This window comes from Neltuma alba, unplaced genomic scaffold (assembly GCF_004799145.2).
Source record: "Neltuma alba isolate B1F8T4 unplaced genomic scaffold, ASM479914v2 tig00004030_pilon, whole genome shotgun sequence".
Taxonomy (NCBI): domain Eukaryota; kingdom Viridiplantae; phylum Streptophyta; class Magnoliopsida; order Fabales; family Fabaceae; genus Neltuma; species Neltuma alba.
The window spans coordinates 177,575-205,397 of NW_021633531.1; the positions used below are offsets into that span (position 1 = coordinate 177,575).

General features: G+C 33.0%; 1 protein-coding gene and 1 pseudogene across 2 annotated transcripts; one reads left to right on the top strand and one right to left on the bottom strand.

Annotated features, from left to right (window-relative positions):
• The first annotated feature begins 1,263 nt into the window (after positions 1-1,263).
• LOC114743443 (UV-B-induced protein At3g17800, chloroplastic-like) lies at positions 1,264-25,403 on the top strand. Of its 2 annotated transcripts, XM_028931653.1 has the most exons (4): positions 1,264-1,274; positions 14,943-14,948; positions 23,058-23,566; positions 24,383-25,403. In XM_028931653.1, the coding sequence occupies exons 3-4, from the start codon at positions 23,154-23,156 to the stop codon at positions 25,167-25,169; spliced, it is 1,200 nt and encodes a 399-aa protein (XP_028787486.1). In that variant the 5' UTR covers positions 1,264-1,274; positions 14,943-14,948; positions 23,058-23,153; the 3' UTR covers positions 25,170-25,403. The 2 variants fall into 2 exon arrangements, with proteins under 2 accessions (XP_028787486.1, XP_028787487.1); XM_028931654.1 differs by lacking the exons at positions 1,264-1,274; positions 14,943-14,948 and having other exon boundaries at positions 23,011-23,566.
• On the bottom strand, positions 3,020-4,185 carry LOC114743449 (ribonuclease 3-like; annotated as a pseudogene).
• Positions 25,404-27,823: the final 2,420 nt, after the last annotated feature.

Genomic DNA, 27,823 nt, shown 5'->3' on the forward strand with positions numbered 1-27,823 from the left:
TAACTGTGCAATTACTAATAAATAAATTGTTAAAATTAACAGGGAAAATTCAGTATTCACGGATAGATTTTGAAGTATTTATCAAAGGCTCCAATAAAAGTGAAATATTATATAATGTATTTTCTTATAAGAAATAAAATTATTTCATATAGAATTTTTTTTTCATCATCCATTTTTGAACTCCTAATCTTCGTATTAATATTCATAATTTTCTTCTTAAATTTGAAACAGGTAGTAAATTTGATAAAGGAGGCCAATATTTTATCCGAGATTGGTCGATCCTTGAAAAATAAAATTCATAATGCTACATTATTATGTATGGGTGTTAAATAGAGTTGAAATCAAACCGGGGCACATATAGGCAATAACTCAACTAATTTTTTTCATGCAGTTAATTGATGTTTAATATTGAAAGTAACATTTGAGTATTATTTGATACATAAGCCTAGTTCTTCCATTTGAATTCAAACAAGAAACGCTAGATAATTTCGTCACCCTATTGGTATAATTAAGAGAAAAACAGTCCACTTATATATGAAACCCAATCACTACAAAAAAATTGACTTTCAGTGACGACAAAAAGTCGTTACTGTAGCAATCACGGTTGAAAACTTTTAGCGGTGACAAAAAAAGTCGCCGCTGAAAGTTCGCCGTTGAAAGTTTTAGAAATTTCCACAATGACAAATAGCTTGTTTTGGCGCGACCTTATTGTCGCCGCTAAAAGAACTTTTGGTGGCAACCGCCGCCAAAAGTGACTTTCAAGGCCACTTTTTGTTGCTGCTGAAAATGATGCCCAAGAAAAATTGGCTTTACTGATGCCACGTCATCACCGTCGATGCCCTGTCATTACTGGCTACCTCCACCTCATCACTGCTGGTCACCACATCATCACCGACAGGATGCCATATCACCACTAGCCACCTCCATGTCATCATCGGCCACCTCCACGTCATTGCCACACCACCACTCTCATGCCACGTCGCCCCTCCTTGCCACGTTACCGCTCAAATATTTTCACCTTAAATGCGTCTTCTTCAGAGTTCGAATTTGTGACCACCTCCTTTTGTGTCCAATCGTCCTGCCATTGAGTTGGACTGAATTTGTTTATTATTATTGTAAAATAAAATATAATCCTCTGGTCCTTAATATATGACCCAATTGTTGAGTTGCTTTTGGTCCTAAATATAAGACTCATTTCTTATATTTATCAATTTTCTCTAAATTGTCCCTATAGATACTCTATCAACTATAATCAAGTAGAAGAGGGAGAGAGGGTATTAAGAAATATGATTATGGTGTTTTAGGAAAAATGTGTTATATTTCTCATAGTTAACTAACTTACCTAACTTCCTTAATCTAGTCAAATTAGTTAAATGAGTCTTATATTAAGGATTGGAGGAGTATATTATTAGATTATACTTTTCTAATATCACCGCTAAAACTCAGACCTTCAGTGATGACACTAATAGTCGCCACTAAAAATCTACTTTCAACGGCAATCCTAACAAGTCACCGCTGAAAGGTGTCCTTTCAGCGGCGACCCTAACAAGTCACCGCTAAAAGTACACCTTTCAGCAGTGAAAAACAAACTACAAAAGTGGACTTTCAGCGGCGACAAAAAAATTGCCACAGATAGTAGACTTTCAACGACGAATTTTTTAGTATCATGCTAAAAGTGATTTTTTTGTCGCCGCCGAAAGTTTTACTTTTAGCGGCGACTTTTTATTGTCGTTGTTGAAAGTGGACTTTCAATGGCAACTTTTTTTATCGCCGTCAAAAGTCGTCATCTAAAGTTTATTTTTTTTTGTGGTGAATACATCTTTGAGATTAAAACAAAAACACAAACCAGTTCAAACTCAACGAATCAAACACTATTCGCAGCTTGAACGAAAGGAAACATGTTTAATCTCATTAATAATGAACTACTATAATGAGCACTAGTTAAAGACACAGAGTCACACACTTTATTACAGTAGCTTGGTAGGTGACTAGTAGTTCATAAGGCTTGTGTCAGTGCACTAGTGGGGGCGATGAATGATATGGCAACGTCTTGGAATGGTCGAGGCGATGTGATGGTTGATGTCTGAATATTTCCAAGCATCAAAATTGATGAAAGCATCGAAGCATTCTTTTAAAATTTAAGAGAGAGGCCCGAAGCATTTTGCAGAGACAGGAACAGTTAAGTCTTCTAATTTGCTGGTTTTTCATAGTGACGAAGAACATATGTGAGCATTCTAATATGGACTGAACTTCCCACACACTCCATAGCCATGAGCTTCAACACCTGCAATGGCCAGCCAGAAGCAGAGCCAAGCAAATGAACTTCTTCTTCTTTGGTATAGTTTCCTCTGATTTTCTTCAACTTGAACAAGGAAGCTATCGGTGTGTTTTGTATTTGATGGCTTCTTCACTGTCTTGAACTGTGGATAAATAGGCAGTAGAAGCACTTTGGAATGAACAAACCACTTTCTCGAAGTCTAAAACCATTGGCTTTACAAGCTGGAAACTTCGGATCTCTGAATTTACGCATATGGATATGCAGAAGGCCAGAGTTTTAAATTGTGATCACTGCTCCTAGTTATTGTGAAAACTATATGAATTGATTATTTTATTCTTTCGCCTAAGCCTTCGTTATTCATCACTGGGCTCATCATTGTTAAAACAAATCACTTTTGAGTCTTTCTTTATGAAGTCAAAGTTTCGGCATGGCAGTAAATATTCTCCCTAAGTTCATGCACAAAACTTGAAATATTTTTCCCTTATTAAATGTACATGCAACGTACCAAATAAGACTTCAACACAAGAAAGATAGAATTAATGATGATTGATAACTCAAGTGCAAGGAACAAGCATCTGGTATACGAGCTCGTGTTTGAGTAGCTTAGCCACAACTCATCAATAAGATTATTGGAGTAAATGATAAGAATGGGAATGAAACAATCCAGAGACTATATTAAAGATGGAGGAGGCTGACAAATTAAAAACGTATTCTGTAGCAATCTGTTATTTTTCATTGTAATTAGTAATTGTCTTGAGACTTGGGAAGCTGGACTTGTGAACTACATCTGCTTGCAGGAAGAATAGGGCACTCAACAAAGTCTGACCCAGAAGTGTCCACGACAGATAAACTTGATAAAGCTGGCTGTTGTGTCTTGAATCCACATTGCACTCAATTCCAGGAGTAAACCCAACGCCCTTCTTTATAGCCTCTTTAATTCTCTCTAAACTGTACAATCCATCGTCAGCTTTAATCCCTGGAAAAGAAAATCCAATTCCTCTCAATGCTTGCAACCAGATTTTGCCATATTCATCATCTTTCACCTCATTAATTATCATCAGAGATGATAACAAAACTAAGATATGACCAAGTGTTAATTCTAACTAGAATGTACCTGCCTGGTTGCGGATGTTGAGCAGGTTGGCTTCCTGCTTGAGTTTAAGAGCAGTTTCAAAGTAGTCACGCTGATCAAGCTCAGATTCTTTTCCGTACTACCCATGCTACCAAAGACACCTTCCTTTTCTCTTCCGTACTAGCCCAAAGAATTCCTAGGCTAAGCTTATCAAAGTTTTTGCAGATGGTAGGGGGCAGAAGAGACGTTCGCATGACATAATTTGGGATGGTCGATGTCACAGAGGAAATCAAAGTGGATTCACCTGCCAGGGACAGAGAATTAGTTTTCCAATTAGAAAGCCTTGCTTTGACTTTATCCATAGTGTCCTGACAGGTCTCTATGCTAACTCTCTTGTGATGTAGGGGAGTGCCCAAGTATTTCCCCAGATTAGTTGTTTGATTAAAACCCAAACATCTACTAAACTCAGAGCATCTATTATGATTCACATTAGAGGAGAAGTAAACTCGAGTTTTAGAAATACTAACCTTAAGCCCAGAACTTGCGCAGAAGGAATGAAGACAGTTATTGATCAACTCAGCTTGTTGCAAGGAGGCTTCAGCAAATAAAAGGATATTATACGCAAAAAACAAATGAGATAGCAAGGGGGGCCATTCTTAGTGAGTCTGATTGGTCTCCACTCATTGCCTTCCATCTTTTCTTGAGTCAAGTGGGTCAATTTCTCTATGCAAATGACAAACATGTAAGGAGAGATAGGATTTCCCTGTTGTACTCCTCTAGAAGAGTGAAAAGATTCTGCCTTGCTGCCATTCCAGAGGAGCTGGAGTTCAGCCATGGTGATACTCATATTAATAATCCTTACAAAGTGTTCCGAGAGGTTCAGCTCATTCAAACAATTTTTAACAAAGTTCTAGTTAACCTGATTGTAAGCTTTTTCAAGATCAATCTTGATAGCTAAATAAACCCTCTTTCCTTTCATAGTTTGCATATAGTGCATGACTTCCTAAGTAATGATAATATTATCAAAACTATGATGTCCCGAAACAAAGCCACATTGATTAGCAGATATAATTTGGGACATAAAGTTCTTCATCCTGTTTGCCAAAATTTTTGTTACTACCTTATAGACCACATTACAGAGACTTATAGGGCATAAATCTTTGAAATTTTTTGGAGGGTCTTTTTTGGGAATAAGAACAATCAAGGTCCCATTGATCTCACAAATAGATTGGGGATTGGCAAATAAAAACTTCACAAATCTCACAATCTAACAATATCCCATTGATGCTAGAAGAATAAAGCATTGAAGCCATCCAACCCTGGTGATTTTAAGGGGCCCGTACTAAAGAGAGCACTTTTAATTTCAAGTTCATCAACATCACTGGCACAGCACCTCGACTGAATATCATCAATGGCCGGATATGAAAGTCCACAAGATAGAGCATCTCAAATCGATGTGTCTTCTTGGAAAAGAGAAGAGAAGAATAACGTGGCTTTATGCTTTATTTCCCCTGTGTTATAGCTCCAACTACCATCATCAAGGAAAATTGCATCTACTTGGTTAGTTTTCCTACGTCCATTTGCAAAGGAATGGAAGAACTTGGTGTTCTTGTCTCTGTGTACATTCCAATTTAATCATGCTTTTTAAGCCCAGAGCAGGGATTCTTGTGCAATAACTCCTTCAAGCTCCTTGCAGATCTCAACTTGGAGTTTGTCATAATAATTATTGTTATTCCCAGGAGCCAGAGCCCTTGTTACCCCTTCAAGCTGTTGCAAGAGCTTGTTCTTTCGTCCCTGGATATAACCAAATACGTTTTCATTCCACACACAACATGCATCAGTAAATTGCGTGAGGTTGGGGTTCCAGTCCATATCATTATTCCTTTGGTCTTTAACAAATTCATTAAAGTTATCATGAAGGACCCATGACTTAATAAAACGAAAAGGACGCTATGACTGTTCTCTGCACAGGTCAAGATGAAGAAGAATGGGGCAATGATTAGATTTATAATGTGGAAGATGTGTTACCTTAGCATGAGGAAAGAGTTGACACCATGCTTTATTAGCAAGATAACAGTATAACCGAGCTTTCATCGTGCCCCATTTCCATGTGAATAGTGGCCCACCAAAGCCCAAGTCTTGCACATTACTCCCTTCATACCATCTATAAAAGTCCCTATCAACCGAGACCCTATGTGAGGAAGAAGATTCTCTCTCAGTTTCAAATAAGGTTGCGTTGAAGTCACCACCAAGGATCTAAGGTTCCTGCATGGTGTTGTCAATGCGCTGAAGTTCATGCCAAAGACCTCGCCTAGCCACAATATTTGGACTAGCATAAATTATGGCAACAACAAAGATGCCATGTCAACTATTCTTAATCTTTAAGTAGATAAATTGCCTGTGCTTTTTAAGGACCTCTACCTTATTGACCCCAGATTTCTATAAACACCGACTCCCTCTGCTGTACCCATCCAACTCAATAAAAGTGAAGTCCTGAAATCCCAAGTGTCCTATACACTTTTCTGTTTTTTGTTTGTCTGAACGAGTTTCCACTAGTGTAAGGAAGTTAAGTTGATAGTATTTCATTGTTTCATGCACTAAGCTAGGAAATGTCTTTGCACCTGTGCTTCTTGAGTTCCATATCATGAAATTCATAGAGAAACAAGGAGATTATTTGATATTGTTTTATTGTCCTCCACCTGGACATTATCCACTATAGCCAACAAATTATTAATATTGGTTGTCAACTCATTGAGGAGGGGGGCTCCGAGACTCCTGTAATAATCCTTAAAGGCGTAAAGTTTGTCGCGCTAAGATAGTTTGGTTTAGGAGGCAGTGAGGTATCCATACAATCATATCCTATCATAGTAGTTATTCTTTCTATGGTGTTTGGGACCTGGGGCTGGTCAGGGGCTTCTTTTTCGAAGTGCGGTAAACGGATTGGCCGTGTTAATGAGCATGTCCTTTGGAGCCTGGCCATTTTTTAGTTTTGGATTGGGCTTATTCTCTTTTCCACGTGCTTTGGGCTTATCATCAGTTGTCCTTTTTGAACCTACCTTGACCCAAGTGCCAGAATTTATCACATCCTTTCCAAAGTTCCTTCTTCTAACTGATTCCATATTAGCTGATTTCTCGGTCATAATCTCCGTCCTTGACTCATCCCTCTGCTTCATCCTAGACTGATTTGTTGCCCGATTTCCTTTACCAGATCCATTCTTATCCGCCCCATTAACTCGCCTCCAAAAATCTCGTTCCACCAGCATCTGCAGCCTTAGGTGGCTGTCAATTGTTTCTGGTGTGTTTCTATTCGACAGTGTTTGAGCACAACTGGATATTCTTTCTGTAACACCTCACGTAATTATATCTATATACCCAATAAAATATTTCATTTAAAAATCCACATGTTACTAATACTCCAAGCAAGTCATAATTTCAAAATATTTCTGACATAACAACAAATTAAACTATTAAAGCCTTATAGTAATGGCGAATAAAAATATAACATAGCATATGCTTGAGGAATATAGAAGCCTTCACGGCTCACTCTATTGGTGCCTTCTCTTGATTCCTACTAGATCCTTCGCCTGAAAATTATTAATATAAGGGGTGAGATCAAACGTCTTAGTAACGATTGAAATTCTAACCTATACAAACAAACCATATATGATAAACCAAAAATCCATTTACATGTATGTGTATATGTATATATAAAAAAAATCACGGATTTGATATATTTAACTCAATTTCATTACTGATTCAACAATATACCAATATCATTTTTCCAATATATCCAAAAATAATGCAATATGCTGCCTCCTTTATATCACTGTCCACCCTTATATTGCTGACTGGAGCCATAGGCTAACACATAGTCTAATAGGAACTAATTCATTTTACTGAATTATTCCAAGCTTACCAATACTAGAGATATATCCAGCCAAAGATATAGAGCTCAAACTCATATTATGGCTCCCGTCCTTTGCAAATAAAATAAGGAGGTGTCACATGTCTCACAGCTTTATTGAATTCCCGGCCAAAGGAAAACATAGAAGAAGAAGCCCTGACAAGTGTCATCTACTGTGCACTGAATGATGGTATACCATGTAGTAATTTATATCCATACAAATCTCCTTCTATCTTTCGCCCAACAATGCATATGTTAGGTGCAAATAATGTTACATCATAAGTACGTCCTCAAGTATATTATTAAAAATAAGATAATAATAAAATTTTTGTACTATTTAACAGCAACTCATGCTAATTCCATGGATATCAATAAATTTAAATACTGATCATAATTAAAAGTAATAAATCTTAACAAAATCAAGTAACATATCAAAACATTTATTTGAAAAATCATAATATTATATTTCAATAATATAAAAATTAGCAAAATCCATAATATAATCATACACAATTCACATGTACATGAAAGAATTTTCAGAGTTACCTGATATTCTAACTTACAAATATTTACAAAGATTACTCCAAAATTCTCAAGAGTCTATAAAATTGCACATAAATATTTATTAATATAAATTTAGAACTACTCCAAAACTACTTTAAAATTTTAAGACTACTCTCTAAACTAAAATTACATAAATATATTAACTCTCCCAAATTTTGCTATTTATAGTAAATATAATATTATTTTGACAATAAAATTTTCATATAAAACTATTTAAATTTAATAACTTAATTAAATATATCTTTATTACCCAATATATATAAATATTTTATATTGAAATTCTCAATTATTTATTATAATCTCATTTAAAATTTTTTCTCAAACTAAACAACTTCTTTAAATTATAAACAAACTGTAGCTTTATCTAATTTTACAAAATTCTCAATTTACAATTTTTTAAGCCTTCAAAAATTATTTCAAAAATATATCTTTAACTTATTCAATATTTAAACCGATTAAAACCTCAATAATATATTCAATAACTCAAATAAATTATTTAACTTAAATTTAATCGGTAAAAATATTGTATATCTTCGAATAACAAATTTTTCAACTAAAATCTTAATTTAAAATTCTCAAAACAGTCATTGAGTAAATATAAACCAATTAAAATTCTTTAATAATATATCTTTAAATTTCTACTATCATATATTGTCAAAACTTCATATTTACTTTATACCCAAATAATAAAATTTTCTCACATTATAATGATATTAATAATATAAAGTTATAAATATATAGGAAATATTTATAAAGAAAATTTGACAAAAAGAAATAGTTTTGTGTATCTAAATGATTTTCAAAACTGTCAGGTACTCTGTAACTTAGCTTTCACTCTTTTTTCCTCTGCTTCTCACTCTCTTTTCTCTTCTTCCGCTCCTTCTTCCTCTTCTATCTCTCCTCTCTTATCACTCTATTTCCGCTCAACTTCCAACTACCTCATCTCCCATTTTTTCCAGATTCAATTTAATGTCCCCCTTATTTCTTCCTTCAATTAATACTTGTTCCCCTTGTTTTCTTTGTTCTTGACTAACTGCCCAGTCTTTCCATTGAATTCGGTGGAAAGTTGGGGTGTTTTTTTTTAATATAATAAAATATTATTTAACTTAATTTAATTACTTCCTTTTATTTGTTTATTTTTTTAAGTACGTTACACCTCCCTGTTGGATGAGTGGGTCCCTAGCCTTTTTTAGGCTATCGGCAACATTCTTCTCAATAGAATCCATTATTTCCTTATTTCTTACTAGTGCAATATTTGAGTTCGGCACAATTCTACTTTATGTGCCTATATTTCTCGTAACGAAAACACACTTGATTGAGCTCTTTATAGATTATTTAACGATCTTCACCCCAGGTCGTGAATGCAGGTAGTAGAGGCTGCTAGAGGTCAATTTCCACACAAATCCTAGCAAAGCCTCTCTTATCATGTATAGATGTGGACCTTTCTATTTTGATGGTTTAACCCATCATATTTCCTATTATTCCCAATGACTAGACAGTATAGAATTCCATCGGGAGGTCTGGTGTACGAATCTATGCTGCGATGCGATGTTGATTATCAGCCTTTCATAAATTGAAGTTGCGTCTCCAACGTTTCACTAGGAGGCAGTGATCGTCAATCATTCAAGGTTCCTCTTAAAATGCATAGTCCCGATCTTCTTTGTTAGTAACACTACAACAAAATACATTTTTTTCCCTCTCCTACTCATGCCTATTTTGAAAAACAAAGGAGAAAAGTCACTGAAAGTCACTTTTCTCGTCCACTTCTTGAAATAGACGAGAAAAAAGAAAGGCATTCTCGTCTGTTTTTTAAAACCAGACAAGAATTCAGAGTATTCTCCTCTGTTTCTACAAAGAGACGAGAATATTCTCTAAAATTTTTAAGGTTAAGATGCCCCCAACACCCCGAACTATTTACCTAGATGCGTCCAGTGGTCTAAAGTAATTTTGGGTGCATCTAGTATCCTAAACTAATTAAAATGGTGCATCCATATCCCAAACTAACAGAAATGTTATGTTTAACTGTTACTTTCCTGACTCAGCTTAAAGTTGACTCCATATATTCTACATGGTAGACACATGGACACCCGATGTGTATTATTCTTACTCAAAAGTCAATTTATTTAGAAGAAGAGGAAGGAAATAAATTCAATTTTGAGTAAGAATAATACATATCAAATGTCCATTTGTCTACCATTTAGAATAGCTGAGGTCAACTTTAAACTAAGTTAGGAAAGTAACAGTTAAACATAACATTTCTGTTAACTTGGGATATGGACTCACCATTTTAATTAGTTTAGGACACTGGATGCACTCAAAATTACTTTAAATCACTAGATGTACCTGGATAAATAGTTCAGAGTGCGGGCGCACCTTAACCCAAATTTTTGTAACTTATTTTCTCTTTTGTCTTCTTCAGCTCTATTTGTACCCTAAATACCGTAACATCTCCACTCGCCCCTCTGCGTATACACACTCCGCCCGACCTCTTTCCCTGAGCACGCGCACACTCAGTGACCCCTCTTTGTCTATGTGCGCACACACATCGGTGATGAAGATTAAAGAGATCAAGGTGTTGATGGTTCTGGTTTGGCTGAATGGGTTTGTGAGGTTGATGGGAGATGAAGTCGAAGGCTTTTAGTTCATTGTTGCCGACTGGTTCAACGAGGTCTGCTCCTTCATTCTTTGGCCGATGGTCAGAGGAAGATGATGATTTTGGAAGATGGAGTCGCGATTGTGGATTGATGGAGGAGGGACTGAAATCGCAGACTCTCTTCTCTATTTTGGTCAAATGGTTGATCGAAGAAGAACCAAAGAAACTTTTAGAATCATGCCCTAATGCTTCTTGCCTAAGGTGGAAAAGGAAAAAGTAGAAGGCAATTTATCTAGCACGATATTAGCAGCACGATTTTTGAATCTGAGAAAAGGGTTAAATTAAAGACACCAGATGGATTGTTAGAAGTATTAAAGTATCGATGCTTTATCAGAGTTAGTATATATCTAAACTTCTTCTATTATATGATATCTATTTTAAATCATTTCCTTATATTAATAATACGTTTGTGCAGCAAGAGGATTGGATCTTCTCTTTGTACTATGTGGATTTTACTTCCCAATTGATCTCTCAGCACCTGTGTTTTGGTTGTTGTATAGTAGACATGTAGAGGCTGCGATAAAGAGCTATAGACTAGCATTGATGCTTCGTCCAGACTTTCCCGAAGCTACTTGAGATCTTCTGCACACACTTCAGGTATCGGAAAAAAAATGTATTTTCCCCTTCAGTATATTTTTTTGATGACTTCCTTTTATGAAGGGAACCTTTAACTGCAATCTATAAACTTGTTCTGGAGTATTAGGATTAAACTTATTCTGTCTTGATTCTCTTTACTTGAGCACATATATATACTGTAATGCTTGGTCCTTTCTAGCTGTCTTTGTGGCAACTTCACTTTGGTTAATTTCTAAGCCAATCCATTATTGTAAAGTTGCATTTCATAAGTTGTTTGGGACCTAATAAGGTAATCTTGTGTCAAATTGTAGTGTCTGCTATTGGGAGGATCGTGATAAAATGCTTAAGGAAGTTGAAGGGATCATCAGATAGCAGATCAATGTCAAGACCATATGAATCTACCCACAGTTGCATGAGAACTTAATTTTTAAAGAGTTATTTTGTTAACTAGTTAGATCAGATCAATACAATGGAATTATATTTTTTGGCTTAACATTCACCAAACAGATTCAATCTTATTATTGGCGGTGATTCTTGAGAGTAGAAGCTTGTTATTCATATCAATCAAGCCTGTTACTATATTAATTTCCTAGAAGACGTTAACATCTGTTCACGGTGTTCTTTTAGCAATATTCATTTGTATTGTCATCAACTTTCTTTTAAGGTACTCTGCTTCATATGTAGTTTTCAAATTCTGTAGCTCCTCAGTTTGCCAACTTTGATTGAGTTCACTTGTTACAAGACTTGGTTATTTCCTGTTCTACAGATAGCTTCAATAACCTGTGAGCTTATTCCTTAGATAATGCTCGTGCTCTTATGGTGTCTGGTGAAATCTCCAGATTTGAACTGAAATTGGTCATTGGTGTTATTAAACTCTTATGCCTTGATCTTGCTGAAAATTTTTGAGTTTCTGTAGACGCTAATTCTATTGTCAAATTACTAATTTTGAGCTACTGTGTTTGCTGTCACAAGTGTGAAATTGTTGAGATTTGAGTTAGCTAATCATCCGAATCTAATTGTGCTGTTGTTGCTCATTTTCTTACCATAAAACTGCTTGACTAATTGTTCCTTGAAGGGTTAGAACACCTTGAATCATCACTTGTCAGCTTGTTTTGTTAGATCACATAAGAGACCTTTAGAAAAGAAACAAAATAAATATTTCTTCATTCTCTTCTAGTTGATTGAGTGTCATTTTAAATCTATGCAGACTTGTTTTCAAGTGTTCCTTGCTTGTATTTGGTGAAATTGGCATTGCTTAAGCAAAGTAAAACTTGCTGGAATTTGTTTGTAACTTTTCATATTTGAATCCAAACCCTTTTTCTTGAAAAATTTCATTATTTTTTTTAGCAAAAGCATTTGATTTGTTGCTGAAGTAAGTGCTACTTGGACATTGACTAGAATTTGTTGAACAAGGCTTGATACTTGCAAAGCACGCACGAGTAACAAGGAGCAACAATTTTGAAGTATGTCCTGTTCATTTCATTATTAATTCATTTGAACCGTTCTGACGTAATGCAAGAAGGTAATTAAGGATTAATGTGTGATTATCAAGTTACGGAACTTGACATGGTTGTGTCAACGAAAGAGCACAGTGAAGGTATTGGGTTCGTCTTTAGTTGAAGGTATTGGTTTCCTTACGTATTTCTCCATTTTTGAAGAGGTAAGTAAATATAATTTTAGTTTTGTAATAGTTGTTAAATTTTTAAATTGAATTGTTACTTATTTTGTTTTCTTCATATGTTTAAATTTGTTCATTTGTCAATTTACAGATTTTTGATAATGGCTGATCATACACCGTTGATGATATTGATTTTATCCGAGACTTTTTGATACAACAACTGCTTCAAGAATGGTGGTCTAGAGATTTATGAAGTTTATGTTTAGAGATAATAGGTTATCAATTTTGACTTTTGCAATTTGTTCTTTTGACTAGTTAGTTGATGTGCTAATGTATTGATGAAATCATGATCTTGATATATGTTGGCTGAAAATGTTGACCGGTTTAAATGTTAGACTATTTTAACTTATTAGAAAGTGGCTGTTGTGGTTGTTCTTTTGACATGTTAGTAGTATGGCAAGTGGTATTCAGGAAGTCAATTTTTTTTTAAAAAAAGAGCACATTCATGTCTATTTCAAGAAAACAGTTGTAAATAGGATAATTTTTTACTTCTGTTATGTTAAAAAAGAAGTAAAAAGTCACCACTATTTACTTCTGTTTTGGAAAAGAGAAGTAAGAAGTCTCACTTTGAAAAACAGAAATAAAAAATCAATTTTTTTTAACTTTTGTTTTATGTCAAAACAGAGATAAATAATGTTAAATTTAAGGTTTTGATAATAACAATTTAAGTTATTTCTGGTTTAGTAAGTTGATCGATCACCTGATCGATCACAAGTTAATCGATCATGTATCAGATAAAATGTTTCTGTAACTTGGTACTAAGGTTGATCAATAACATGATAGATAATTCAATATTTATGAGTTGATCGACCAATTGATTGATTATCATTAACACTATTTAATATACAAGCTTGCAAAAAATTATCGATCAATTAATTGATAATTTAATGTCTGATCAACTGTCAGAAAAAGGCATAAAATTCTGGTAAACATTTATCGATCACCTGATCGATTAACGAGTTATCGATAAGAAGATAGATAAATGGTAAAACCTTTGCACTTACTTTTTGTCCTGATTAATTCACCATTTATCGATCACTTTATTGATCAGACATTAATCGATAACTTGTTTTAACACTACATGATAACTTACTGGTTTATCGATAATGTGTTCTGTTTAAGTAGTCTGTCATGATTTTTAATCCATCAATTGATCGATTAGTCTTTTATCAATCAAATGATCGATCATCATCACTTTTACTACACTTGTTTATTTTAAGTCTTTTTCAGATCATCTGATCGATCATTAATTTATTGATAAAATGATCAATTATCCAAACATCTACAACTTTTGTTTTCACATAACGCGATTGATTAAAGTTTTTCTTAGTCTTTTCTGAAATAAAATTTCAATGATTATTTATCGATCACTTAATCGATTAATTATAAATTGATCATTTACTCGATCATCTTATATTTGATAATTTCACTGTGAAAATCTCTTTGAAACTTTTTATCGATCATTTCACTTATCAACCGTTTATCGATAAAGTATTCGATCAACACCCTTTGAAAATATATTTATCTTATACTTAGTTTTATCAATAATGTGATCGATCAAACAGTTTTCGATCATTTGTTCGATCATTGAACCACTTTATTTCATAACAACTATACACGATATTCTTCAAAATCTTCTATCTCTTTATCTTCAAATTTTTCTCCGCCTTCCTGTTAGACTTAATTCTCTATTGAAAAGAGTCGAAGGCAAAGTTAACTTTAAAATTTATTCTTGCATAATCGTTTCAGAGGTCACTGATTTCATTTCTCACTTTTTATCGATCACTTGTTTGATCATCTGTTGATCTATAATCTAATCGATAAATATACATGTTTGACTCAAGCTTTTTCCTTATATTTAATCGATAACTTGATCGATCAACCATTTATCGATCAAGACATCGATCAAGTAAGTTCAGATTATATTTGAAGTACTTGATGATTGATTCTATACTTTCCTAACTGTTATATAACAATCAATGATCATCACTTGTTCTGTTATCTTCACAAATTTTTCTTCAAGAAGAGGACTTACTTGTTTCAAAGGTTGTTATAGATTACAAAGCTCAACGGTTATTTAATAGCCTTTAACCTACTGTGTCAGAAGCATTAATGGCGAACTACCGTTATAACTGCTGAACATATGCAACTGATCTTCCAACGGCTTGAAACTCTTCAGTCTAACGATTAATTAAACTTTTCCAACTATAAAAGGAGTGAAGGGTATTGAATGAAGCATTGAATACACGAGCTACCATTTGTCGAGAAATTTACTGTTGCATTCAATACTCTGTTGTTATCGAGCTTTAGTGTTTAATATTCATTTACTCTGTAAGAGAGTTTGATACACCTTCCTTTACTCATTTTCTAAGAGTAACTCGAGTGTAGATTCTTGAGAGGATTGTAACTTTACGGGTAGTAAGGGGGAGTGACTGAGAAAATCAATTACTGTACTGAGGTGCCAAGAGCCCGTTTAATCTTGGGAACATAGTGAAAATCTCATAGGTGTTCTGAGGACTAGACATAGGTCAAGTGGTTGAGACCGAACCAGTATAAATCCTGTGTCTTCGTTCTGCTGTGAAATCTTCCCAACTCAATCTTTTCTGTTTTACTTACTTCATTGTTTCATTACGTTAAAAAAATTTTTTATAATTCACCCAATTCACTCTCTTCTTGGATGAAGCTGCCACTAACAAATAATAGGTTATTTACGTCTGTTTTAAAAAAAACAGAAGTAAAAGATTAATTTTTTACTTCTGTTAGGAACATACGTAAATAACACCATTTTTCTTTTCTGTTCAAAACAAAAGTAAAAAGTAAAGTGCTTTTTATATCTCTTTTTTTCATATCCTCTCAGAATAGAAGTAAAAAATCATCCAAAATAGAAGTAAAATATTATCATTGTAGTAGTGTAAATAAAACAAGGTAATGGTCATTACTGAGCAGGGTAACCTTCATTGGTTGTTGAGGTTTCCACATTCTTCTTACCCTCTCAATGAGGATGTGCTTCAGAATCTGGGCCCCTAAAAGCTTAATAATCAACGACTTCATCCAGGGTTGGAACCAAGCCATGTACTGTTCAGCCGTCACTGAGAGGACTAGGCATTTGGATTTACGTGCATGCCCGTTGTTGCCCGCTTCATCTAAATCGTCTTTTCCCTTGTTAAAGTCAGCCTCTACATTCATCTTTGCCGAAAAAGCTTCCCAACCATTTGCTATGTCTTCGTTCTCACTGTGTTTCACACGAAAACCACCACAGCCTAGGGATAGAAGCTTCTCTTTGTAGGACATCGATACGTCCCTCCGCTTTCCAGTCGTGGCTTCCTTTTCATTCATCTTTTTTTTTCTCCTTCGATTCACCGCCACTGCCAAACATAAAAGTCATCTGCGCCTTGGTTTGGTCCGGACCCTTGACACTAACATGGCCTCCTACTCCATCGCCGTCATTGCGACCCTTGCCTCCGTCTCCGTTACTTGCACCTGTCCCATCGCCGTCTCCTCCCATCGTCTCCATTTGACTATCGCAGCACATTTTTAATTCTTGTTAGTATGGTATGATGTGTCCCTACCAAAGTTTTTAATTTTACTTGAAATATTATTTCCATCCCTTAGCTTAATTATATTTAATTTAATTTATTATGCTTTTATTTTATATTTCACTTTTGTCTTTATCCCCGATTCAACTACAAATTTGAAAACTATTAAATATTCAGTGTTGAAATCTAGATTCAAATATAATGGAAACAAATCGAAGGTAATACAGTGCATAAATAGCAAGTTTAATTTGATGAAAAATTAATGAAAACTTATCTTAATATATAGTAAGCCTACTGTAACTATATCAGAATGGTTAATTAATTAGTTGTCAAACACTAAACCAGGTTTGATCCTAAAAAACAGAATACTTTCATTAAACTCTTTTGTAAAACTTCTCCCAAATACAAGGGTCGACCCTATATAAGAAATGGAATTTTCTGAAAAATTTTAAACTTTTTGAAACATCTTATACAATGATCTATTTAGTGGTTCAAATATCTAATTAATTCCCTCGCTTAAATATTGATAAGCAACTTCTGTCTAAACAATTAATATTTGACGGCACTGAAATTACTAAACATCTAACTATCGTCATACAACCATCCAAGCCAATGGAACTTACCTGCCAGCTGCAAAAGTCATCACTCTCCTCTTTATAGAGGTATTTATAGCGCATAATTATTTTACGTAATTACATGCAGATATATACCAAAACTTAGCCACACATGGCTACCAAAACATAACTAAAAACATCAAAACAAGACTCGACGACTGACTGCTTAATTACTTCAACCTCCAATATGCTAAACTCCTTTGATAACTACTCCCTTGCCCTTTAAGCCCTATTTCTTCATTGTATGTCATTGAAGAAAATTAGGGTGAGATTCCAGAAATCTTAGTAATAATAGCAATCCATCATACAATTATACAAAGTTTATAAACGCATGCAAACAATCCATATAACAGCTTTGGCAACCAAGCATAATCAGCTCTGCATATATATACATAATACGCTTTGCAACCAACTCTCATCAACAATGCTCATACATACACACTTTGCAACGCACATGGCCATGACAACTAAATCAGCACAAAGCAAACATCACATACTTATACCTGAGTGAACTCAACGCAAAGCAAATATTACATACTCTTACCTGAATACGGCTTTATAAGCTACCAATCATTCATCACATAGCATATCCATCATATAGATATTCATTAAAGAATGTAAGTACGATAGCACAAACATACATGTAAAGCTATGGTAAAAGTATATAAGAGGGAAAAAGTCACTACCTAAAATCCTTTCTTCTGTATTTTCCTGCTTTCTTTCTTATTTCTTTTCTTGGAGGACTCAGAAAAATATTAAATCCTATAATATAGATTCATATAAAGATGGGTCAATATTAAGTCCATTTACCTTTTATTATCAAGATATAAATTCTCTTGACTTATTAATGAATTCTATTTCTTTTTATTTAATAGTTGATCATCCTAGACAATATATTTATATTTATTTTTTATATTTGAAGACAAATGAAATGTCTTCCCTTTCTAAATCCTCACAATTTATTACATTTTTATGTATATAAATACAGATGCATATTTCAATGTCAAAAGCGATCTTTCTGAAAAGCCCAACTTCAAATTCCACATTCAAACAATCATTCTTAAACACGCGCTTCTTTGTCATTTAAACTTCTAATCTTATCTTTTATTAGAACCAAATAACATCCTTAAATCATTAGCATGATTTAATCCTCTAAGGTACTTATTTATCATCTAAAAACATGAACATCAAATCTAAATCACTTTCCAGCACTCAAACTCTCAATTTCCTCAACACAAGAGCACTCCACCTCTTATATCACTTCTAAACAGCAAATCTTCATTAAATCTGTAAATTTTCCAGCTTTCCCATTAGCTTTCAAACCAGCCTTCATTATGTCTAAACATGGCTTAGATAGTTGGGCAATTATTTGACATGGCCAAGTATTAAACAAGACACTTGAATAGTCTGACAGCTACTAAAATCTAAGTTCCTCACGTCACATTATCACTCAACCACATGCTTTTATCCATATTTATTCCTTGATTATTTTTAATGTTTATTTTTTCTTTCACTATCTTTCATGGAACCTAATGCCATAACCCAATGAAACAGCAAACTTCAAGCTTCCACAACTTCAGTTTAATCATCCTCTTCCAATTCTTAGGTCGTGCAAAATATTCATATGACATCCCGGTAAGATCCAACAAATTAATTACAATCAGTTTCTAATTCTAACTTCAGTATTTTGTCTCACAGTCAACTATCCACATATATGTGTGAGTATTCTTGTTCTTTCCTTCCTTTCCTAAGAGCCCGACTCCTCACAGACCCAGAAATCATGGTCCCTATTTTGAAAATTACAACCAGGCATAATGGCCAACAAGCAACAAGGAAACACGCACGCACGCACGCACGCACTCGCGCAAAGTCAATTTTTATCACACAAAAAAAGTCAATTATGTTATGTTATCTATTTCTAATTTCTCTCGATAATGTTTTACGGCGGAATACAACAACAACAATAATAGGCTGAATAGTTCAGCATGGTTTTTATTTGGATGAAAAGAAAAGCTAAACTGGCTAATCTTTCATTATTAATTATTAGTCATATCCAATGTTTACCTTCAATTGCAAAATCATAATTTCATGAACTAAATACTTTTCCTCCGCAACCCATAGAAGTAACTTTTTGGGCGGCAGAAGTAAATATAAAACCACTGCCACGGCCCAAGATTAAGAGTGATAGTCTCACAAACCCAAATAAATACCAAGCCCAATTTAAATAAGGTAGAAAGACAGAAAAGACCACCACAAGGTATTTTATCCCCAAATAGAATTGCGGTCTTGCATCCAAATAGAAGGATCTATGCCTAGTAAGGCTATTCACGGGACCGGTAAGCAGGAATGGAGGACAAGATAGGATTTTCATCTACATCTCATTCTGATCCTGACGGGACATTCTGTTTCTTTTTTTAAAAAAATTGTAATTTTGAGTAAGAATTTTTTTTTAATGTTATAATGTTTGTTTGTTTTTCATTAAGCTTCTAAAAATAAAAATATTATAAAAGAATATTATGCAAAAAGTTCAACTATATAATATTAAAAAAGTGTAAAAAGAAACAATGTATAAAGTCTTTATAAATTATTTTATTGAGAAAAGAGATTTTGTTGAGATAATATTACAACCTAAAAGCTGAAAATTACTATAAAAATAATTATTATTAATAAGTGAATTAAATAATCTAATAATAATTATTAATAAATAATTTTAAAAAATACCCTCAGATAGGATGGGACTGGATGGATGAGTCCATCCTGCACCCAGTCCTATCCTGGTTGCTGTTTTGTCCCACCCCCAATCCTCTCTTCTAGAAATTTTTTTGTCCTGTGTCGTCTTGTCCTGAATTGACTGAGACCAAGACGGGACAAGTTGAACATCCCTATTACCTAATGAAAAAAATAATAATTCCAAAATAATCCATGCATGTCTAAATTCCTATAAAAATTTTAGGGAGTATTCTAAAATTAAGTTTTTTTTTTTGTAAAATGACCTAATTGTTCTAAGTAAAATTAGTTATCAATTGCCTTGATTCATATTATGATATGATAAGTTAAAGTTATTTTTCTTTCAAATTTTAAAATTATTACTCTTTCAGTTCTAAATATAAGACTCATTTTATAATATAATTTATATTACAAAATATGTGTTATATTTAGAACTAAAAGAAGTACTTGTGAAACTTTTTTCTCCTATTAATATTTACGCAGAATTTTATGCGACAATCTGTATAACTTAAACTTGTATGCTCTATATTATTAGTTATATGAACCGTAGTGGCTTAATTTAGCATTTGGACTCGCTATGTTGGGCTTCGTGCTAAAATCCTGTCTCAAAAGTAGGAGAAAGCAAACCAACCTAAGAGTGTACCTACTGATTTTAATCTTTTCCTTGTCCAAATTCAAAATTTAAACTCCATGATTTTAATGGTGTCGATTAGATCATTGAGGGCATGTTTTTTCTTCCAATTGCACCAAAGTATAGAAATGACAGCAATTTTATTTTCATCTCTTTACTTTGTTTTTGTTTTTTGGTTGGGGGAGGTCCCATGGTTTATTTCTTGCTAAGTTTTTTACCGTTAAATTAAGGTGAATGATGTGGTTTTATAGTTTTAGTAGTCAACAAAGCTTTAGTCGTGTTTAAAAATAAGATGAATTTTTTTAAACTATAGATAAAACTGTGTTGAAAAAAGAAACTGACATTGATATTCAATTTGGGTTTGCTAAGTTTTCAATCAAATATTTCATTTCATTCTATTTCATATTGATATGTTGTATGGTTCATTCTAAAAGTAGTTCGCACATCCATATAAATTATATTGAATTGATTTGTTATAATTGCTACAATGAAAAAAAAAAAAAACCACTGATTACATTTAGACAAATCATCAACTATATTTTTAAAAATCTGTAATATCCAATTCATTTAAAAATGGATCAGGTATGACATTATTGGATCCGAATATATTTGATTTATGATATTTGAATAACATATTGATTGAAATTTGAATATATTGAATTAAATGGGAAGCATTATAAATAAATAAAATTTCAATTGAAAGCTTAAATAAAAAATTAATAATTAATTTTGAATATGAATAATATCTTAATTGGGATTTGAATATATTACATTTAATATGAAGCATCATAATTAAATAATATCAATTGGAGGTTTAAATGGAGAAATAAATAAATAAATTTAAATTTTCATCTATTCCTTTTAAATTTCATATTTCAAATTCAAGTTTTATTTGAATGAATAAAAAAATCATACTCGTATAAAAAATAAATCCTGAGCTACAGTAGATAATACAATTTATTAAAATTTTAAATATAATTAAATATGCTAATGTGCACATGGGAGAAATTTCTAGTTTTTGTTTATAAATTGTAATATTTTTGTGCTGATACTATAGAATGACAAAGATTTCATAATTACTATGAAAGAAAAAGATTTCATAATAAAGTAAATTCTACCCGTGTATCTCATAGGAAATTCAATGCTAGTTGGTTGTTAATACCTTAATCATAAGTATCATTCGATAAGTTACATTTTTTTGTCAGCGGATGAGTTAAAGTTATCACTATGTCTAGTTTTGTAATATAAGAACTAGTTGACTAATTTAAATAAATTAAAAAATTAATTAAGTTAGTTATTTTTAATAAATAGGTGTTTATTTTCTTAAAATATTCTTACTAATCATATATATCAGCTAAAACTATCATGTAATGAAATATTTAAGATGTGCAACTATTATAGTGATTATCTTAGAAAAAATAAATAAGTAAGAGGAGCAAAATGGATTAAAAGTCAAACTAACTCTTATATCAAGAACTGGAGGTAGTATTTCTTAAGATATTGTCATTTAGTCTTTTTTTTTTTTCATTTTTCGTATTTCTAATTAATGGCATTTAAGTAATAGCATCATAAAAAAAAAAACTTCTAGAAATTAGGCCATTTTGAAATTTTAAATTGAGATTTACAGATATTTTTGTATTTTTTTCCTCCCTCCATTGAAAGATTGGACTAATATGAAACCGGCTAAAGCCTAATTCAAATCAAATGAATCTTGTGGATAAGAATGAAATCCATTTTGCTCTTAGATAAATTCAAATAGAATAATATGTAATTTGTCCTCATCAAAGCCAGTGATGGTTAACCTTTCATATATATACTGCACTATGTCCAAGATTAAAATTAAATGCTGGCAAAAAAAAAAAAAGATTAAAATTAAATCTTAATTATCCATGAAATAGACAAATCAATTCAGTCGTCTCTTCGTTTAACCAAGAGACAGTTATACGTGTGCTGGCCAAGGGGAAAGAAGAAGAGACAACCATGTAGGTATGCGAGGATAACATTTTAAATGTCTTATCAAACATTTAGATAAAATTATAATTTCTTAAAAGCAAAAAAAACTTCAAGTTACATTCTTTATATGTATTGTGTCAAATTTTTCAGTTATACATATGATATGCCTTTTTTTTTTTCTTGTGAATTTATAATTAAATATTATTAAATGTTAATATTTTAAAAATATGACAAATGATCATGTGTAATCAGCAAACTGGACATAATGAATATAATAAACTTAATATAAGTATTGTCTTTTTTTAAATAAAAATGTTAAATTATTGAAAAAATTGCTAAAAATTCCTTATTTCAGATCTTCTTTTAAAAAAAAATTTAAATCGAGCATATGCAGCTCATCTTCAATAGACACAACTTTTCTTTGGGTAATTGCACATTGCTAAATATATGTTTCAGCCGAAAAAGGGTTATGTATCTGATGATGATTTGCAGGCAGGCAGTTAAACAAATTTCCAATAAATATTTCACGGGATGGTTTTCTTTTAGCAGTTTTTGCTAAATTATTTTATAGTTTTAGTTCTTTTAATATTTTTAGTTTATATGTAAGAGTTAACGATCTTGATAGAGTAAAATCAAAGATTTAATTTAAAAAACACATAAATATTAAATTGAAAATTGATAAAAATATAGGCAGCTCCTCCTAATTCCTAACAACATTAGTTTAATTTAATGGATAAATTTTTAAGATATTCTAATCCTTCGATGCTCCAATTGCAATTGGGTCTATCCTTTATTATTTCACTTCCCATTTGCTCACGGAAATCATTCCTCACGATGCTCCACTTCTCTCCCTTTAGGCTCCAATTCTCAGATCCTTCCTTCTCTTATTAATCCTCTCAATCACTATTCTTTCGCTGTCATTCTCCTTTCAATTCAATCCTAGCTTCTCTGTTTTTGACTTCTCTTCATGGAGAATTGTCTCCGCCATCTTCCCAACTTCATTATCCCTTCTTCTTCTTCAGCGTTGTTCTCCTCTCCTAAGCCCCAATTGGCCTGTAATTTCCCTCACAAGGCCGTGGTTTCTTCTCCATTCAGGCCCTTGTATGGTATTTTTGACCCCCTGAGCCGCTGCGGCCGGGGGCCGATGAAGATTGTAGCGAGTGCCGGCGCGACTCCCTGCGAGTTCACTACGTTGAGCTCGAACTCGCCCCTCAAGCTTAAAACGCCGGTGGGTAAGTTTCTAGGCGGCGTCTTGCAGAACCATCGCCAGTTGTTCCACCTTACCGTCAACGAAGAATTGAGGCTTTTGTCTGATGATCGAGAGGCTGCAATTGCCCGCTTGGCACTTAGTGCGGGTTCTGATGAGGAAGTACTTCACAGGTTTGCGGTTCTATTCAGACCATTCCCATACCCACACCCACACACGACTCAGCTTTTCTGTGCTTTCAGTCAACTGATTGTGAATCTTGCTTCTTTATTCGCGCACTATGCGTCCGTTTGTAACGGGTAGCTCTGCAACTGATGGTGACTCTGCTTACCATTGAGAGACATAACTCTGCTTTTGATATTATTTGAAGGAATAGATCTTGCCAAAATTCCGGTAGTGGTATATTTATGTCATTGCATGTATTTGGATTTGGAGTGTTATAATTTTAAGTATCAGACATATAGATAACTTTTTATTATGGTTGCTAAGTTCTCTGAATATTGAAACCATATGGAGGACTATTTCTTCAATGATTCTTTGTTCTTGGACAGAACAGTAGATAAATTTGGTGAAGTAACCAAGGGGCCTTATATTTCCTGGGTTGGCTATAAATCATTTTATTGGGAGTGAGATACGAGCTTGTTCCCTGATGTGTATGCATAACACTGGCGACTTGAGTAATGAAAGTAGCCCAAAACTTCAAAGTTGTACAACCAGCATCCATTTTTTTCAACAAACCAGACTTCCTCTGTTTTAGCCGATATTATTTCTCATCTCTGGGTTATTTGTTGTTACATTATCTATTGACCTGTAGACCTTGAGTGGTTTCAAGATGACTTTATGAATTGGGTATTGCTTGGCATTAAAGTCATAGCCTTGAACAGTTAAACATCATAGTAACCAACTTCTTTAGTCCCTGATGCATGCATAATGCTCCTTACTATGTATTATTTGAATGACAAGTGACCTGAAGTTTTACTTGATGCCAGGAGGATTGCGGAAATAAAAGAGAATCAATGTCAAAATATTTTACTGGATATCATGTATTTGCTGATCTTCTACAAGTTTTCTGAGATCAGGGTTCCTTTGGTTCCCAAGCTGTCCAGATGCATCTATAATGGTAGGCTAGAGATATTGCCTTCGAAGGACTGGCAACTAGAATCCATTCACAGTTTGGGAGTTTTGGATTTATTAAAAGAACATGTAACAACTTTAACTGGCTTGAAAGCAAACTGTAGCGTGAGAGAGACTTGGGCAAAAACTAAGATTAGACATTTCATGCTTGCCCAAATCTACGTTGCCTCGATATTATATGGTTACTTTCTGAAGTCAGTTGCATTGAGGTACCACCTGGATCGAAGTTTATCTTTGGGTAATGATGATCTTTGTTTCAGTGGTAGGACTGGCCATTCATTTCATGATTTTTCTCATTATAGATTCAGTGATATGATCTTTGGCCGTAGGAATAACCTGTCGTCTGTTGATCAAAGGCAGGAAGAGAAAACTGTAGATTTGAAAGACTATCTAATGGGATTTCACCCTGGGTCACTGCAGAGATGTGCTAATCTGAGATCTGAAGAGGCTCTGAAATTGATACAGGGTTATGGTTTTGCTCTTTTCGGCAATGAGAAATGTGAGTTGGTCGAGAGTGATGATGTCATTTTAACTTCATTTTCTAGCTTGAGGAGGTTGGTCATGGAAGCTGCGGCTTTCGGATCATTCCTTTGGGAGGCAGAAGATTACATCGACAATGTATATAGGCTTAGAGATATGTAAATAGTGTAGAGGCACATATGGCCAATAAAGTCCTTCACTTATTGGGTGAATGCTCTTTGTATATACAGTGAGTTCCAATTTCTGCTCAAGTGACGGGATATCTTCCTTTCCTTGTATAGCGTTGGCAAGGGATGTTTTCAGAAGTTAATTAGCAGAGTTGAGTTGAAAGAACTCTAACAGCGTGTGACACTGTGCATATCTCTATATGTGAATATTATTCAGCTTTTCATAGGCTGGGTATGATATCTTTAGAAAGTAACTTAATTCCTGTTGAGGGTGCTTGTTGATTATATATATAGAGGAACGCTTATGAGTTCTTTCCCCTTTCCATCCTTCTTATTTGTTTCCCTTGCCCTATGTTTGGTTATTGATGTAAAACAAGAAGAGAGAAGGAGAGAAGAGAAAGATTTGAGAAAGAAAAGAAGAAGAAGCAGAAGTAGAAAATAGAATAGGAAAAGAAAAGTTCGGGAGAAATAACGATAACTATCAATCTAATTTAATGATTTAAGTCTATCATAAAATGAAAACGTTAGATCTAATTATACTAATAATGATAAGAATGAAAATAATAACAACTAGTCCTAATAATAAAAATACTAAAATGCTAATAAATCTAAGTAAATCTTAAAATGATAATAAATCTAAATAACTCAGATATTCTAGAAATATAATAAAAGTATAAATATTTTTTTCATGTCTCATCATTGAGGGAAGAAAAGATTTAATAAGCTCAATTTAGAAAATTGAAAAAGTGAGGCTATAAAATTTTAATAAAGAAGTGAGATAAGATAAAAGAGTAATAAAAATCAATTGAAAACTTTAGATCCATTTCTTTAATTTTTTAAATTCAACTCGTTACAATTTTTTCTCCCCTCTGTTTTACTCATGAATATAGGGTTAGTCTCTAATTTACAAGTTTCTATCCGTAAACTGGGTGCTGCATCTTTCAAGACATTCAAATTGGTGAGAGTCCTAATTTAGGATTTTCTGAAGTCTATCGGGTGTTGGAATATTTTTTTTATCTTTGAATCCTTTTTGTCTTAGTAAAGTTGGTAAAATGGTCTGGGATACAGGGTCAATGATAGAGGGTGGATTTATTTCTTTATTTTTCTAATAGCCTAAACAACTAGTTTCATGTAACTTCACATATGCATAATTTGTTGTGCTTGTAATATTAGTTTGCTGGGCATACAGTTTTAAATATTCTTGAATTATTTGACAATCTCAATTACGTACGAACACACCTATATACTGAAATGGAAAAATTCCAGAAAAAGAACTCTGAAATTATCATTTCCTAATTCAAGCATCTAAGAGTTGAAAATGACAAAGAAAAAGTGCTGTCTAATCTAGTATTTTACAAATATAGTTAAATAACTAAAATGCTCTTGTATTATATTTGTGGGAAAAAAAGCTATCAATATCATTGCTAGTATATTTCTTGTCCTTGATTATTCAACATTTGACATTATCAGTTCACAATTTGTTAATAGATAATTTGTTATTGTCAATATATTTTTTGTTATTTCTTATTCAAAACTTGCCAGTTTAAAACTTGTTAATAAACTTTCTAATATAAGATTTCAGTCATTTAACTACATTTGCCAAATACCAAATCAAACACCACTTCTTTCTTTATCATTTGTAACTCTTAGATGCCTAATTTAGAATATCATATTTTTTAACTTTTTTATTTGTCATTTTTTCGTATTGAAATCTCGAGATTCAAATAAGTTGAGCTCCTTACAAAGAGCCAGAGTTCATGGAGTTCATAATTATCACTGTGCATAATATTTAAAGTTGAGGTCCCATCTTTGGCCAAAAAAAAAAGGGTTAAAGGTCATATCCTGAAAAAACTCGTGTTGGAGAATTCTCTCTATCTGCCTATTTGGGTAACTTGAGTCTAACATGAATATACACACAGGCGCGCGCGCACGTATATAAAGCCCAATCTTCTCTGCATTGTTTGAATAAATACTAAATTATAGTTTTAAAAGTGATTTTATAGTATATGAAATAAATATAAGAAGTTTGTTTTGATTTACAGAAAAATATTTTTTAAAAGTAATTTTATCACTTGCTAAACACCTGTCCAAATGACTTCAATAAAATAATTGAACTTTTATACGAAGCCAATCTACTTATAATTTTTTTTTGGAAGCCTATCTACTTGACTTTTCTAAGAAAAAAAAATATTACTTCCATTAAAAGTTTAAGTTAATCATTAATGATATTAGCACTAAATTATTCTTATTAGGCAAGGATATCTGTTCATATTGTAAGTATAAAGGTTGTGACAAGTAACGTAATGATGAGAAAAGATTATGACAAAATAAAAGACTAAATTTTGGACCAAACCAATTTTTGATGGTAATGTAAATTTTGAAAACTAATTTTAACACCAGAAATTGATGACAATAATTAGCTCTTATATTCAGGAATTAAAAAGATTTAGGATTATTTATTCTCCATATATATATATATATATATATATCATAACTTTCGACATAGATTAAAGGGACCCTCTAAGATTTTGTCCTATCGATAAAAACGGAGGAAGTAGATTAAAAACTTGAATCATATTCTAAACTAACACTATTGAGTAGATTATACTACCTCCGGTCCTAATTATAAGAACCAGCTGACTAATTTGA

Bases quoted from the DNA above. Each gene is read 5' to 3' on its own strand.
- LOC114743443 (XM_028931653.1), top strand. From the start codon at position 23,154: ATGGAGAATTGTCTCCGCCATCTTCCCAACTTCATTATCCCTTCTTCT. The intron at 23,567-24,382 runs GTTTGCGGTTCT...ACTTGATGCCAG, and splicing joins GATGAGGAAGTACTTCACAG to GAGGATTGCGGAAATAAAAG.